This window comes from Ovis aries, chromosome 8 (genome assembly GCF_016772045.2).
Source record: "Ovis aries strain OAR_USU_Benz2616 breed Rambouillet chromosome 8, ARS-UI_Ramb_v3.0, whole genome shotgun sequence".
NCBI classification, from domain to species: Eukaryota; Metazoa; Chordata; class Mammalia; order Artiodactyla; family Bovidae; genus Ovis; species Ovis aries.
In genome coordinates, this window is record NC_056061.1 from 21,174,585 (window position 1) to 21,191,368 (window position 16,784).

Below are 16,784 nucleotides of genomic sequence, written 5' to 3' on the forward strand. Positions count from 1 at the left end.
TACTGTTATTAGCCCTGTGAGGAAGCTGAAACTTGCGAGATTAGTAATTTGCCCAAGAAAGTGGCCCTAATCTAAGATGTGAACCCAGACTGTCTCACCTCCAAGCTCTTACCATTATAGCATTCTGCTTTATTCTGTTATTATTATATATGTAATGAAATTCCCTCCTCACTAGATAGAAAGAACCTTAATACTTCATAGGCATAATTCTGAAAAGAGTAATTTGCTTTTGTTAAATATTTACACTCTTATATAACTGTGAGAGTCTTATGTTTAATGTGTCCTGTAAGAAGGAATCTTTCAGTTTCATGTTAGGATTGCCAGTTAAGGTTGAAGCAAGAATCTTATTCTGGCCAGTTTTAAGCAGAAGAGAATTCGTTCAAATTATCAGACGTTCACAGAATCCACAGGTAACTAGGGAGCTACTCTAGAACAAAGGCAACAGTTGAGGCTAGAATATGGCCTAATACAGCAGGGGCAATCAGGTTAGGAGTTGGGGTAGAATGTCTGCTTAGATTTCAGATTCCAGAGAGAGCACATCTGATTAGCATGTGACTGACTGTCTGCCATGGGTCAGAGGCCCTTTCTCAGAAGGAAATCTGGGTAGATGAAAAAAGAGATATTAAAAAGGAGAAGCAGTAAGGGGCTGCTACCCCATTAAAAAATGAACAAGAACTTACTTGAATGAAGTTCTATGAATATTATCTATTTTATTAAATACTAAGTGTTGTACTCCTGGAATGAATAGTATTGCCAATTGGAAAATTCTGGAAAACCTCCTTTCTAATATTGTCATTCAGACTGGTAAACAGATTTCCACTCTCTATCCCCATGCAGTTATGGTGCTTCATGCCCTCATTATCTCTTACCTAGACCGCGTAATATCCTCCTAACTGGTCTGCTTGTCTTGATCCTCTGTCAGTCCATCTTCCACATAGAAGCCAAATTGTTCTAAAATACAAATACGATTTTGTGACTGCCTAGTTGAGTCCCCTTCATTGCTCATGGTTAAAATCCAAACTTCCTACACAATCTGGGCTCTGCTTACCTCTTCAGTTTCATCTGTCACCATGCACAAAGTTTCACTCCTTTCAGCCTAAAGTCCTTTGCCAAAATACAGCTGGCGCTGCCTAGGACCCTTTCCCCCTTAGTTCTCCTCTAGGAAGGGCTTCCTCTTAGAAGTGCTTCCTGAACGGCTCAAGTTTGGATTAAATACACCTAAGAATTTGATAAGCAGTGTTACTCGAAGATAAGATCACTGATCTGCAAACCACCAGTCTATGACAAGAACATTACAGAAACTACAATTACTGATACTTTTATTTTACACAGATAATGACCATGGAGTAGAAGGGTTTTTTATTTTTATTTTTTAATTGGTTCTTCACCACAGGGCTTGACACTGTACTATGGCATAATATTTGTATCACAAAATATTTACCTCCTTGAATGTAAGTAAGCTCCTAAGATTTCTGAAGCAATGCCTAGTATTTAACAGTAGCCTTGGAGTGCCAGGGATATAGGACTTAAAGATACTTTTTCAGTGAATAAAAATAACTAGTTTTAGAAAAGCAGTGATAGAAAATATCAGTCTGAAGTCTTTTGATGTCCCAGCTAGCCATCTCTGCAAATAGTTTTTCCCCAAATCAGATAAAACCAATTTCCATACGATGAAAGAAGAGTTACATTGAGAAGTTTCTTTAAGAAGTAACAGGTAAAAGCTAAAAAATTTGAATGTTCCTACAGTCTTGGAGCAGGTAATAGAATTGTATACCCTCTCCACACAGAGGGTTGGGGGGAATAGATAGATAGATAGATGTTTATACATACAGGATTTGCAGTAGTATCACAAATTGCTGAAGAACACATGCTCTAACTTAGTTATCAATATTTTTGGTCTCAGTATTCCTTGACACTCAAAAAATATTTAATCCCCCCAAGTAGCTTTTGTGGGGTGTATATTACCTTGTTTGCCTATTGGAAATTCAACCTGAGGCTTAAAAAGTACATATTCGGTTAGCTGAAGCCATCAAAACAGTAATTTACAATATTGTAAAGTAACTAGCCTCCAATTAAATAAATTTAAAAAATAATAAAAAAAGATGATTTTTTTTTAAAAAAAGAAAATGTCATTTCACCTCCGAAAAATCTATTGAGCATCTTTCTAAAAGTACATATTGATAGTTCCAAATGTGAAATTCCAAATTTTTATTTTCAGAGAATGACATTTTACACATGAATAGTAATTTATATATATAAGTCAGTCCCAAATAAGGAATATGTGTGTATCGGTCTCATAAGACTGGGCTAATTCTACTTGTATTAGTCATAATCATCTTCCTCTTCCTCAGTTTCTTCATTCTCCTCTGTTGAATTTGCTGCTGCTTCTTGTGCAGCCCTGAAGGCCTGCTCCTCCTCCACAGTAGGATCATCCATTTCCGTAATTTCTGGTCCACTGGGGTACTCTTGATAAACAGCTGGGGGAACTGGAGGTGTATAGCTGTCTGGACTGTATTTATGACCCCAGCCTATGTAGAAATTTTCAAACTTTCTGTAATTTAAAAATAAAATGTAGATCATATAAGTTTTCAGTAAGAAAAACTTATCCTTTTCTGTGAGAATAAAGTACTTAAGAGTATCATAGTCCCATAATGTTAAAACAGTACAGTATATTTAAAATGCATTAGAGATGAAACATCCCTAAATGATTCTTCTACCACAGGGAGCTGTGTGTGTGTGTGCTCAGTTGTGTCCGACTCTTTGCGACCCCGTGTACAGTAGCCCGCCAGGTTCCTTTCTGTCCATGGGATTTCCCAGGCAAGAATACTGGAGCTGGTTGCCATTACCTCTTCCAGGGGATCTTCCCGACCCAGGGATTGAACCCACATCTCTCACATCTCCTGCACTGGCAGGATTCTTTACCACGCACAACCTGGGAAGCCCACAGGGGGTTACTATGAGCCAAACTGCTCAAGCTGGGTAAGAAAACATAGTCAAAATGTACCTTACACCTGAACTGAACCACAGCCTTTGATCTTTTAATTATTTTCAGAAAAACAGCTAAGTTAAAGGTTGCATACATTCTTTAGAGTTAGGAAGAAGTAAGAAGTTGCCAATCTAGCAAACTTGGCTGCATGAGGATTTGGGCTTGTGGTTAGAAACCTATCATGATTTTTCAGGTCCAGCCTTAGGCAATCACAAAAGCTTTCCCTGGTAGACCTCATGGAGAAAAGTGCTCTCTCCGCAACAGACGGTGCAGAGCCAGTGCACTGCAGTCGCAGAGGAGTTGTGGGCAAGGACTCTGGCCCCTCTGGCCTGTCATGCTCTTGATAGAATTGTGTTTCTGGCTCAGGTGCCTTTATTCCCAAGCCTCTTTATCTGGGGCCTTCAGCAGAAGTCTTCAGGTCCCTCTGCCAAGGCTTCCTAATGGGGGTTGAGTAAGAGAAAAGGAGAACTTATAGATGCTTTCCCCTACTCTGACTCAGTACCCAGTCGTTTTTTGGTTTTGTTTTTTATTTTTGGTGTTATGGCATGTGGGATCTAGTTCCTTGACCAGGGATCAAATCTGGATCCCCTGTTGTGGCAGCTCAGAGTCTTAACCGCTGAACCACCAGGGAAGTCCCAGTACCCAGTGCTTTTTCCTAGCCCTCCCCACCTTCCTCTGGTTGCAGGTTCATAAAACTGCAAAAGCCTTATGTGGAGGACTTCCTTGTCAGTGGGATGCCCTCACAACTGTGCTGACCCATCTGACCTTCCACCAGTGTGCCGTTCCACGTGGGCAAATGGAATGAGGTGGCGGACAGCAAGTAGAATCAGTGCTTCAACTTGCTTATGCCATCACAGTAAGTGATTAAAGGCTTGAAAACACTTTCATTTTTGATCTCATAGCTACTCTGACATTTGACCACTCAGTTCTCCAGCTCAGCCAAGCTTCTGACCCTAGGTTATTAAGTAAGAAATGGAAGCATAAGACAAATGGAAGTATATGCTCTGGGTGACCAAAGGACATTGACTATCCTCTTATCCTAATTCTCTTGAAAGTGATAGCCTAAACATACATATTTTAAATTATCTTTTCTCAAGATAACTAACAAAAATAAGACTCAATTTAACACTGCTTAGAATTACCTCCATGAAATGATTATCAATTACTCAAATAACCATAGAATAAAAAACACTTTAGCTCCATAAATTGGATAATTCAGATAAAAACACAGAAGTCTGAATTACTCTAATGTTATGAATTTGATGCTTTGTTTTATAAGATGGATGTTGTTTGAATTCATCTTATGCCATTACAGACTTTACATGCCAAAGAAGAGTTAAAACAGTAGTAACTTAACATTCCAGTGATAACTTATAATTTCCATAAGTTAAATCATCAAAATAACAGGCTTACACGTGGGCACATACTTACTTGCCATTGGAAAAGGCGTATGCTCCAGGCCAAAGGTTGGATCTAAGGACTGCAATCGCATATTGAGGAATGAGATTTGAGGATAACCGTGTTGTCCAAGGCGATGTATTCTGGATCTCTGTAAACCAAAGAGAAATTCAAAATAGATTTAACTCCTAAATAGACAAGCATATACTATGCAACAGAAAAGCTATATTTATATACCTTAAAACACACACACACTTGACATAGAAAAGTTAAAACATCTGTTTAACATAGAATCAGGAGGGTACTATTTGAACATTGTGGAACAATGAAATTTGAAAAAAAAAAAGTGTATTTATATACATTTGTCTGTGTTTAGATATGTACATTTGAACAACAGAGTAAATAAGTTTTACCAAGGGAAAGGAGGCCTGTGCGGTAGAGGGAAAAATACGTGATGATCAAATCAGTATTATGAAAGAGAGCTAGGGTTTGGAGTATGAACACTCCAAAACTGAATAGGAAAAAAAGAAGAATATGAGAACAATAGTATATTGGAAAAAAATAGTACTTCATGATATTTTACTCTATGTCATGTGTTTTGATCTGTAGAATGCAAAACAAGTATTTTAAAAAAAGATAACTGTCAGCATTTCTAGTAAGAGAGCCAACTTATGTTTCCCCTCTGTAATACACTCCTGCAACCTCTGTCCTAGAAACTTCTTTGTGGGGCTGGCCACGTTACATTCTTTACTGCCACCATTAACTATAGTATGTGTGTGTGCGTGTGTAATGGTTTCCCCCACTATCCAAAAGTAGAGCGCTCCTATGAAACCTTTTGTAAGCTGAAATGACATAGAGCAAAGAAGCAATTACCTTAGGACACATCTTGCTAATAGATTGCCAAGATAAACAGATAAAGCACAGAAGCTCCAAACACAATTCAAAGCAATGACAACTTGATGCTGAGTGTAGTTCCTGGGAAAGGAGCTTGGAGGTGCTGCTCTGACAGCTTGAAGTGTGTGCTGCTCTATAACTGCTCACTGCAAAAATGCTGAACATTACTTTTGTTTTGCCTTTTTTAAAAAATTTCTATCAGTGAAAAATGGTACTAATGTAGTTCTCTCATAAAAGCAAAGTGCTGTAAAGTGACTTTTTGAAAAGCCAGAAATACCTGTGTATATATTCATATACAGGTTTCCCTCATAGCTCAGTCAGTAAAGAAGCTGCCTGCAATGTAGGAGACCCCGGTTTGATGCCTGGGTCAGGAAGATCCCCTGGAGGAGGGCACGCACTCCAGTATTCTTGCCTGCAGAATCCTCATGGTCAGAGGAGCCTGGTGGGCAATGCCCAAGGGGTCACAAAGAGTCGGACACGACTGAGCAACTTTGCATGCAGCATGTCACCATGCCAAGATCTTATGTTATTTGGACTATATTCCCCACACCTTACATTTCATAGCCATGAGTGATTTATCTTGTAACTAGAAATCTGTCTCTCCTAATCTCCCTCACCTAATTCTCTCATCCCCCCACAATATAGTATTTTCTAATTAAGGCATGTACATTTTTTAGATACTATGTTATTGTACACTTAATAGACTGCAGTAGAGTGTAAACATAACTTTTATGTGCACTGGGAAACCAAAAAGTTGACTCATTTATTATAATATTCACATTTTCTGCAGTGGTCTGGAATCTGTCTTACAATATCTCCAAGATATGCTCGTAAATGGGCTTCCCTGGTGGCTCAGAGGGTAAAGCGTCTGCCTGCAATGAGGGAGACCGGGGTTCGATTCTTGGGTCGGGAAGGTCCCCTGGAGAAGGAAATGGCAACCCACTCCAGTATTCTTGCCTGAAAAATCCCATGGACAGAGGAGCCTGGTAGACTACAGTCCATGGGGTTGCAAAGAGTTGGACACAACTGAGCGACTTCACTTTCACTTTCATGCTCGTATATACGTGTGTACATGTTTATGTATTCCTGTACACACACACACACATACATATATACATATACATATATGGACACACATACATATGTAGGATATGTAAAATTACCTAAATCTTCAGAGATTGGTGTCAAGAGTGGAGGCCCCACTTCCTGTTCTATGTCATCAAGCTCTTCTCCTTTTTCTTCTTCTTTTTCTTCATCTTCTTCTTCCTCTTCTTCCTCACTTTTTTGTATGGGGTTGAACCAATTACACCGACCCTGGGCAAAAATACTGCAAGATCTAGTGGTCTAATGAGGACCTTAAAATGCCAGAATATTCCTTTGGATTGAAGTAATTATCTGCATGGTGTTCCACTGTGTGGCATATTGACCATTCATTCATTCAATGTATATTTACCAAATGCTATTTTGATCTATGTTATTTCAAGCAAAATATTGTTACAGGGTATTTATATATTAAAATCATTCAAATCTTAGTGAAAAGGTAATAGTGCATTTTACTAATTAATGTGATGGTAAGATACTATTATTATTAATAGCAACAATGTGATAATAAGATTAGGTATGGAGTTTTGGGAGAAGGCAATGGCAACCCACTCCAGTACTCTTGCCTGGAAAATCCCATGGATGGAGGAGCCTGGTAGACTGCAGTCCACGAGGTCACTAAGAGTTCAGACACGACTGAGTGACTTCACTTTCACTTTTCACTTTCATGCATTGGGGAAGGAAATGGCAACCCACTCCAGTGTTCTTGCCTGGAGAATCCCAGGGGCAGGGGAGCCTGGTGAGCTGCTGTCTATGGGGTCACACAGAGTCGGATACAACTGAAGCGACTTAGCAGCATGGAGTTTTGAGATTATAATTTCTCGTTTAATCAACTCAGCTAGAGACATTTAAGAATATCTCTTATCTACATCAAAGTATAGTGAAGATATTCTACCCGTCAACGAGACTGTTTACCAAATTGTTTAAGAGTGTGGACTCTGGATCCATTCTGCTCATTCACATCTGAAACTTATTAGATATGTTACCCTTGTGACATTTTCTAAACTTTCTGCCTTAATTTCCTCATCTGTACAATAAGGAAATGAGTCTTCTATACAAGTGTGAGTTTTAAATGAGCTACTATATATAAAGTACTATTAAAAACTGGCAGAATAGGTTCTATGTAACTACTATATGACACTTTACTTGTTTTTGTTAAAATCTTTTATTGTTCATGCAAAAAAAGTTCCTTGGCTAATAAGAATAGAATAAAAGAACTCTTCCCAAAATTAATGTACCCAATTATATCTAACATATAAAGATAATTTCACAACACACCTAAACCTGAATTCTTCCATAACTTGCCAAATACCTCATGTGTGCTTAATCACTCAGTTGTGTCCGAATTTTAGCGACCTCATGGACTGTAGCCCACCAAGCTCCTCTGTCCATGGGGATTCTCCAGGCAAGAATATTGGAGTGGGTTGCCATTCCCCCCTCCAGGGGATCTTCCCAACTCAGGGATCAAATCCAGGTCTCCCACATTGCAGGCAGATTCTTTACCAGCTGAGCCACAAGGGAAGCCCAAATAAAATGAAGCCCATTTTACTTCCATTTGGAAATAAAATCTGTTTGAAGATCCTGGGTCTAAACAACTTGGCAATTATGTACTACTTTGTGTTTAGATTTTTCAATTGTCTCTGTCTTTGTCTACAGTCTGAAGGCCTTTGTCTTGAATATACTGTGTGCATTATAGACAGAATTTAATACATATTTACTGACTAGCTGATAGTCTGAGAATTGCAAAACCCCTACCTGAGGGAGGATATGTTGTACATGATGAACCCAATTGGATAGGGATTCCACCAGATCAATCACTTGGATGCCTTCAAAATCAGGGTTTTCTTCAAAGCTATCTCGCCCACTTTCTATTTCTTCTTCCTCTTCTCCTTCTTCCTCACCAAAATGATAGAATCCTAGAGGGCTGACATGGGTCCCTGCTGAAATTCTGGCAATTTGTGCTCGTAAGTAATTACTCTCATTTCCTGGGAAGGGTGGGTAGCTTATAATGGGAGTATCCAATCGCCCAGTGAAAAACTTCTTGATTTTTCTTGCAATAACGATTTGCGCAGGTGTCACTGCTGGTAACTTCACCCATGGTCTTCCTGGTTCATTGCAAACAAAATAGACATATTTGTTGGCACCTGTTCTGCTTTCTTCTTTTGGAATAGCCTGTGGGGCCTTGTAAAAGGGCCTTGGTAATTCATCTGCATCATCTTCATCAGCTTCACTGTCTCCATTGTCCCTCTCTTCAGGTACGTCTTCCTCTTCCACCTCCTCTTCATCTTCTCCCTCACGGAATTCCACTTCAGCTACAATATAATTCATTTCCAGTCCTAAGATCTTGCCCCAGAAACGACATTTTTGGATTGGGTGGGTGTCAGTAAGCTGCTTGAGGGCAAGAAATATGCGGTAAGTCTCATCTGTGCCCAAACCAACTCCAGCTTGTTCAAAATAAAAAGCTGATTCCATTATGTTTGGAAGAGCATGTTCTGCCTAGGAATACAAGCACTGTGATTAATATTTTATCCATAAGACAACTGCTTGCAACCCAAAGACTTAATACAATCCCTATAAAAATGACCTTTTTCATAGAACTAGAACAATTAATACTAAAATTTATTTGGAGCTACAAAGACCCAGAATAGACAAAGTAATCCTGAGGGGAAAAAAAAGTTGGAGGTATAACCCTCCCAGACTTCAGACAATACTGCAAATGCTATTATAATCCAAATAGCATGGTATTGGCACAAAAATAGACAAATAGATCAATGAAACAGAATAGAGCACCTAGAAATAAACCTGTGTACCTATGGTCAATTAATCTGCAACAAAGGAGGCAAGAATAGTGTACAGTGGAGAAAGGACAATCTCTTCAGTAAGTGAATTTGGGAAAGCTGGACTGCTACATACAAATAAGTGAAATTAGAAATTTCCCTCACACCATCTACAAAAATAAACTCAAAATGACTTAACAACCTAAATGTGAGTCATGACACCATAAAACTCCTAGAACAGAACATAGGCAAAACATTCTCAGACATAAATCATAGCAATATTTTCTTAGATCAGTCTCCAAAGGCAAAAGAAATAAAAGCAAAAATAACAAATATTTGATCCCCACATGCTGTTTGTCCCCAGACTTGTCCATAACCAAATGTTTTGAGTAAGATATTTTTAGAAAAGATCAGCTAATGTGAAGTCCTTGACACCTATCACTCGTCCCTTCTATATATCTCGCTGCATCATTTGTGTCTCCTTATGAAGGCTACAGAGCTCTAGAGGGTTTGTGTGTGTGTTTACTAAGCTGCTTCAGTCATGCCAACTCTTTGTGACCCTATGGACTGTAGCCCTCCAGGCTCCTCTTACCATGGGATTCCCCAGGCAAGAGTATTGGAGTGGGTTGCCATGCCCTTCTCTAGGGGATCTTCCCAAGCCAGATATCTAACTCGTGTCTCTTAGGTCTCCTGTACTGGCAGGCGGGTTCTTTACCATTAGTTCCATGTGGTATATCCCTACCCGACCTATCTTTCCTTGACTGAATTCTGCGTCCTTTTTTGAACATATCTTACTCCAAACATCAAATTTGCAAGTATGTAGACAGTTTTAAATAGCCTAACAGTAATGGAACATAGAAGCTTGATAGATGTACAGTATAAATTACTCAGTAGAATAAATTGCAAATATGAAGGCATTTAGGAAACAAAGCGGATACTGATTTGAAATATTTGAAGGTAAAATTTCTGTAATACAGCTGATTTCATTCTTGAATGATAGCTTGTAATCTCTGTCACCAACTTTCTCTGTAAATATTTTTAACAATTTATCTTTGGGGATTAAAAGAAATCTTTTATTTCTCTCCTATTATGTCTCATTGACATAATATACATACTGTCAAGTTACAATATGAAGAAGTAGCCTTGGAAGAAAATGCAAATGACATTAGAAACTCTTTACATTTTTCCAGTAAATTAAAGGGGAAAATACGCATCTTGATTTAAAGCCAAATTTTAAATTATGTGCCATTTTTTCATTCATTCAACAATACTCAATAAGAAACAGCTATGAACTCAGGCTGTCCCAGGCACTTTGGAAAATATAAAAGATGAAGAAAACATTTTCACAGATACCAAGGAGTTTAGCCCCACAAACATAAAATAGCTATATCTGTGAAATATTAAAACACAATGTGAAAACATAAGAAACTCTAACCAAGGAAATGAGTGGTGTGAAATGAGGTTGCAAATACTATTTAGTAAGCTATAAAAATGCAGTGGGTATGAATTTAAAGCCACACCCCATTCACCTCAAAAAAACCATAAGATTGACCTATTCAAATTTACAGAGTGACTTACTATTTCATCTTCCAGTTCTTGGTCAGCTCCTTCTAAATTTCCCTGAAGAAAAAGAGTTTTCTGTTTCTCTGCCATTTCATAGGTTGGAAGCATCTCATTCTCATTTTGGAGTGTATCTAATTTTTTACTAAAATGTTCCATCTTGACATCTTGGCTAATATTTTCAATGATGTCCACAGCATTTTCAGGACGCTTATCTAAGACCTTGGTCAGCATTTCAGAAAGATGATCATATCTACCCGAAAAGAGAAAATTCCAAATAATATCCCTGTCTAAAGCATTTGAAGAAATAATTTCATACATATTCACTGGGTTTTTAGGAAACTTCAGCAACCTAAAGACTTGAGAGATTTTTAGTGGAGAAACTCAGTAACTTTTACCACTGCCAAGAATAACTTATCTTAGAACTTTTTAAGAAATTCCTTCAATATGATATGAATATTTAACTTATTAAAGAAAAACACACTGCAGCAAGATACATGTTCTACATCAGCTACAATTTTTACTTTTTATTTCATATCAAAATCTCTCAGTTATGTATTTAAAAGTAACTAAGCTTATTTTTCATTCTTTTAACATAACTTCTTTCCCATCCCTCTTTCCTACCCCTCATCAAATACAACTTGATTTTTAAATACAGCTGACTCTTAAGATCAATTCTCTTTTCACATTTCCTAAGCCAGTTATATACTTCAGTGTTTTTAGACCTACAAGAAATACATTTCACATTGCAACCCCAACCCACCCCCCTACACACAAACGGAGAGAAAAATGTCATCTGATGTTACTCACGTTTATTAAAATGTGATGCACTCTAATATTTTTGTCCTTTTCTGTTAAAACCACTGCTGTAGCTTTTTATTTCATAACTGAGTTAGTGAAGCTGCCTCTAACTTCTCTATTGATTCATTAATTAATCTCTGCTGCTGCTGCTAAGGCACTTCAGTCATGTCCGACTCAGTGTGACCCCATAGACAGCAGCCCACCAGGCTCCCCCGTCCTTGGGATTCTCTAGGCAAGAACACTGGAGTGGGTTGCCATGTCCTTCTCCAATGCATAAAAGTGAAAAGTGAAAGTGAAGTCGCTCAGTCATGTCTGACTGTTAGTGACCCCACGGAATGCAGCCTACCAGGCACCTCCATCCATGGGATTTGCCAGGCAAGAGAACTGGAGTGGGGTGCCATTGCCTTCTCTAATCTCTCATTAATTCATTATATTTTACACATAACTGCTAGGAGGTGCTTTTTAAGATACCAGTTTTTCAATGTGAAATTTATTACTGAAGAACCCAAAAATGCCTGTCAAACTGCTCTCAGGAGAGATAGAAATTCCTCTGTCTGGTTTGAGGACTTGCATAAATTACCTCTCTGGTGGATAATCACTGTCTCTCTCCACTTTCATTTCTAATAATTAGTTCAGTTAGAATGTCTGCCCAGCAAGGTAAATGTCTGTCCAGCATCTTGTTGCTGTCTGACTTGAGAGCCTTTGCTTGTCGTGTCCTATACATATTTTTCTCAAGAAATGATTTAAAATACAATTAATCCTCAAAGCCTTACCATTCAGGTTATTCCTGAAACTGTTCCTCAGTGTGGACTGGGCCTTTCTAAGATCACTGATACACTGTGGTGTAACTGTGTATAATACATATTTCTCTCTTTTTTTTTTTTTTAGTTTTTTATTTTTTAAATTTTAAAATCTTTAATTCTTACATGCGTTCCCAAACATGAACCCCCCTCCCACCTCCCTCCCCACAACATCTCTCTGGGTCATCCCCATGCACCAGCCCCAAGCATGCTGCATCTGCAGTAGGTTCTTCCAGGGCTGAAATTAGGTTTTTGTTTATTGTTTTAATATATCTCCTTTCTTATTATAGTGAAACAAAATGGATGTTCAATAAATTCCTATTTTAACCTGCCCTAGTTATTTAATTCTTTCTTTAATATCTGTATTTGTCTAATGGATCTTAAGAATGTCAAAGAAAAATAGGTAAATTATAGGCACAACCAATGTGATGGACAGTTTGCAAATATTATATATGAAGAATATCTTCTTCTTTCTCCAAAAATTGCTATTTTTATAAATGAACAGAAATGTTATGACTGGCAGAAAAGAAGGAAGCAATCTTTTTTGCAGGCTTTTTATTCAACAATATGAAAACCAGTTTTGTATTTTAGTCAACATTGTTTTAACTGCAATAAAAAATAGCTTTCATGGTTGTTAAATAATAGCTGTATATAAGATATGGAGTTTAGTTCATCTTTAATGAGCCATTTTTAACTACAGGCTATAAAGCACTTAGAAAGTAATAGTGAATATTATGGATGGTATTCATTTACCACCTCAGAGACTTAGCATTTGGACGCTAAATTAAATTTAGCTATTTAAGTAATGTCAGTTATAAAATAATTCAGTAAAAGAAAATTTCCCATTTTATGTTTTGTATTCAGTTTTAAATTGTGAACTTTCAAGTATTTATAATGAGCTTTTTTGACATTTTATCAAAGTTTGTAAATTCTTGCTTGTTATTTAACCTAGAGAATTGTGATAAGAAGTTTATATCAGCAATTCAAGTAGAATCCAGCAAATCACATCCCTGAAGTTTAAGTAAATTGTAGTTAAAGACAGTAATTTAGAAATAATATTTTAATTTGGGTTTGTGAAGGCTTCTCACATTATATATTAACTGATATCTTATTCTTCAGACTTTAAGATTATACTTCATATTTTTAAAAGCCAAATAATAGCTTTTCTTACAAGCTTTGCCACATACGTATATTGAATGGCACTCGTTTAATGTTTGCTGACTAATCAGGAGGCATCTCAGCAAATTGTTTTGGGGATTGTTGTCATTGTTTAGTCGCTAAGTTGTGTTCAACTCTGTTGCGACCCCATGGTCCGTAGCCCGCTAGGCTCCTTCTGTCCATGGGATTTACCGGACAAGAATACTGCAGTGGGTTGCCATTTCCTTCTCCAGGGGATCGCCAGGAGATCCCAACCCAGGAATTGAACCTGCATCTCCTGCATTGTCAGATGAGTTGTTTACCGCTGAATCACCAAGGAAGCCCCCATGTTGAGAATTAACTAGATTTAAAAGGTTTAGACTGTGTCTCCTGTACTGCCATTAATTAATTAATTCTTTAGTCAGTAAATAGCTGATAACACTGTGCTAGGCATTAAATATATAGTGGTGTTCAAAACTCAAATGGTCCCTGTACTCGGGACCTGCACTTTAGTGGGAGAGTCAAACATTAAATATAAGTCTGTAAGTCTCTATACAATTATAAATGACCTTAAGTACTATGAAGGAAAGAGCAGGCAGCTATAATAGAGCTCTATGGAAGCTGATTCCTAAGATGTGAAGACAGCCAGCAAAGACTAAGGAGGACTTAGGGAAGAAGCCACTGGGGGCCAAGGCAGCAACACTGGAACTGACGAGGCCATGTGGCTGAAGCATAGTGATAGAGGAAAGGGAAGAGTCAGAGAGTGTTGTAGCCAGAGAAATGTTGAGCAAATTAATTTTTCCATGATTAGTCCCCTCATTTAAAAAGCAAGCGGATTATATTAGATGTTTTCTCAAGTCCCTTCTAGCCCTGTAATTTTGTTGACCCTATGATTATGTAACCCTGGAAGCAAGAACCTCTAGAAATCTGGACTCAATGATGAGATCTGAATCTTAGCTATAACAGGATGGTCAGAAAATTCCTGGGTCATTGGTTACCACATTTTAAAAGAGATCTGGATAAAATGGCATGCACTTGGGGTGGCCGTATAGCAAGGAATTCTCCTGATTTGCCTCGGACTGAGGAGTTTCTCAGGATGCCATGCTTAGTTGGGACAGCCCCAGGTGAAGCAGGTAATTTATCACTCCAGCACTGGCCTGGGTAGGGACTTGAAACCACACCATGCAAGCACTGAGAATGCTTAGATTTTGGTAGACAGTCGGTTTTAATAAGCATCCTGGCAAGACACTTTCAATGGCACCTCACTCCAGTACTCTTGCCTGCAAACTCCCATGGACGGAGGAGCCTGGTGGGTGCAGTCCATGGGGTCGCTAAGAGTCAGACATGACTGAGCGACTTCACTTTCACCTTTCACTTTCATACATTGGAGAAGGAAATGGCAACCCACTCCAGTGTTCTTGCCTGGAGAATCCCAGGGACGGGGGAGCCTGGTGGGCTGCCTTCTCTGGGGTCGCACAGAGTCGGACACGACTGAAGCGACTTAGCAGCAGCAGTAGCAGAGATACTTTATGGTTTCTTTCAAACCCCAGATTCCGTAATTCCTAGAGTTTATTTCTGTGTATCTAGGATCTTTAAAGAAGCTAAAAGAAACTCCACCGGTGACCTGTCTTGAGTCCTACAATACAAAGAGTTATGAAGTCACTGTCTCACTAATTCAGACTTTTCAGATATATTTTCATCCACCCACAGAAGCACATCCTCACACAAAGATAATCATACCCCTCCCTTTGCCAGTTTTTCCTCTCTCTTTTCCTCCAAGACTTACAGATTTAAGCCCGACTTGCTACTGGTCTTCAGTAGGTAAGCCTTAGTATTTTGAACGGCAATCTCAAGCACGCTGGGGGCCACTTCAGAAGCCCCAGACTCAGGCTGATCTAGATGATAGTTACTGTTTGAGTCGTCTTCTTGAAAAATGTCAAATCTCAGCTCTTTCTGTTTAGAGGTGTGGTCGCTCACATCCCTCAGTTCATACAGGGGATATTTAGTTTGCTGAGACTGATGAAAGTTGTTTCCCTTTGACTGACATGTTTGATGAGGAGTTGATCCACCTTTATCAGATAATTGTTCCAAATGGCCAAAATGAGGTGTCTCAGCTTCAGAAATAACACTAGTGGTCTTGTCTGACTGCCATGGTGCCATAAAGTCCTGCCTGGCCAGAGCCAGGGGAGAAAGAGTGGAAGGGAGCTCCTGAGATGAGGAAGATGGAAATGATGAGCGTGGTCCTACGAGGTCATCCGCAGGTCGATCCGGCATTCTGGCTCCAGAGAGGGGCATTCTAGGAGGGCTGCTCCTGGTCTGGAGTCCAGTTTCTGGCCCCTGCTCCAACTCTAGGGCTTCGGATAACCCAAGCTCAGGATCTTGGGAAGTAGTTACCGTTTCTTCCCACGGCCGCCCTGTATCCCCATGTTCTTGGTGTTCTGTTTTTTGGTTGACGGGGATGAAATCTTCCATGGAGGGAGTCAAGAGAAAAAAAAAGTTTTGGATGAAGAGGGCGTGCAGATATGGAAGGCAGCAACGCAGGGCACTGGCTTTGCTTAGGTTTGCTAGGCGACATCTGGGTCTGAGTTGCTCTGCAAGCCGCAGCGTCACGTCTCCATAGCAACCCCAGGCTGGGTTCCCCTAAGAGAAACAGCGCACGCCTGTTGCCAGGAGTCTAGGGAGGAGACCGAGAAGGATGAAAATCCTGGATTTGTGATTTGGTGGAGCCTCTGCTCCTCCAATAGCTCAGCCAATCTAATCTGCCGTCCATCAGGCCCGCCTGGAAACCTGAGAACTGGGCCGACACCGAGGAGGAGCCCTGGGAGAATTTTCAGGTCTGGTGCTAATATTTTGATTCAAATTGAGCGTTGAGGAGTGGGTCTTGCATTAATGGGGGCGGGGGAGAATGAGTTTACAGAGCTTGTGTGTGTTTTGGGGAGAGAGAGTGTGTGTGTGTGTAACGGAGAAGAGACTGACGGGGGTCAGGGCGAGGTGAAGGCCTTGGAAATCTGGAGGTTCCGGTGACAAGGAGACTCCAGTGTGCAGAACATCAGAGTCCAAAACTCAGAAATCAAAGTCTCGTTTGTGCCAACCAAACCGGCAACTTTTGGACAATAAACAAAGGAGCCCTGATTTTCCTCTTCTCCCTTCTGTGAAATCTGCCAGATAAGTAGGCAGAAAATTACCTTCAAGGAGAAGATAATGAGAAGGTTACCCTATGTAAATAGATAATTCATGGGTTACCTGTTTTCTAATAACTGAAATTCAAATTAACCCTAAAACTATATTACTATAATGTAATCTTTCTTTGATAATACACCTGTGATTTCA

At 39.3% G+C, this 16,784-nt stretch overlaps 1 protein-coding gene across 2 annotated transcripts; it reads right to left on the bottom strand.

Annotated features, from left to right (window-relative positions):
- Positions 1-1,302: 1,302 nt before the first annotated feature.
- Positions 1,303-16,070, bottom strand: RSPH4A (radial spoke head component 4A). Of its 2 annotated transcripts, XM_004011178.6 has the most exons (6): positions 15,241-16,070; positions 10,735-10,969; positions 8,135-8,875; positions 6,442-6,592; positions 4,418-4,535; positions 1,303-2,551 (listed from the first exon to the last, which is right to left on the bottom strand). In XM_004011178.6, the coding sequence occupies exons 1-6, from the start codon at positions 15,924-15,926 to the stop codon at positions 2,323-2,325; spliced, it is 2,160 nt and encodes a 719-aa protein (XP_004011227.4). In that variant the 5' UTR covers positions 15,927-16,070; the 3' UTR covers positions 1,303-2,322. The 2 variants fall into 2 exon arrangements, with proteins under 2 accessions (XP_004011227.4, XP_004011228.4); XM_004011179.6 differs by lacking the exon at positions 6,442-6,592.
- Between the last annotated feature and the right edge of the window lie 714 nt (positions 16,071-16,784).

Bases quoted from the DNA above. Each gene is read 5' to 3' on its own strand.
- RSPH4A (XM_004011178.6), bottom strand. From the start codon at position 15,926: ATGGAAGATTTCATCCCCGTCAACCAAAAAACAGAACACCAAGAACAT. The intron at 10,970-15,240 runs GTAAGTCTTGGA...CTTTTCGGGTAG, and splicing joins AGCAAGTCGGGCTTAAATCT to ATATGATCATCTTTCTGAAA. The intron at 4,536-6,441 runs GTAATTTTACAT...TTTGGTTTACAG, and splicing joins ACCAATCTCTGAAGATTTAG to AGATCCAGAATACATCGCCT.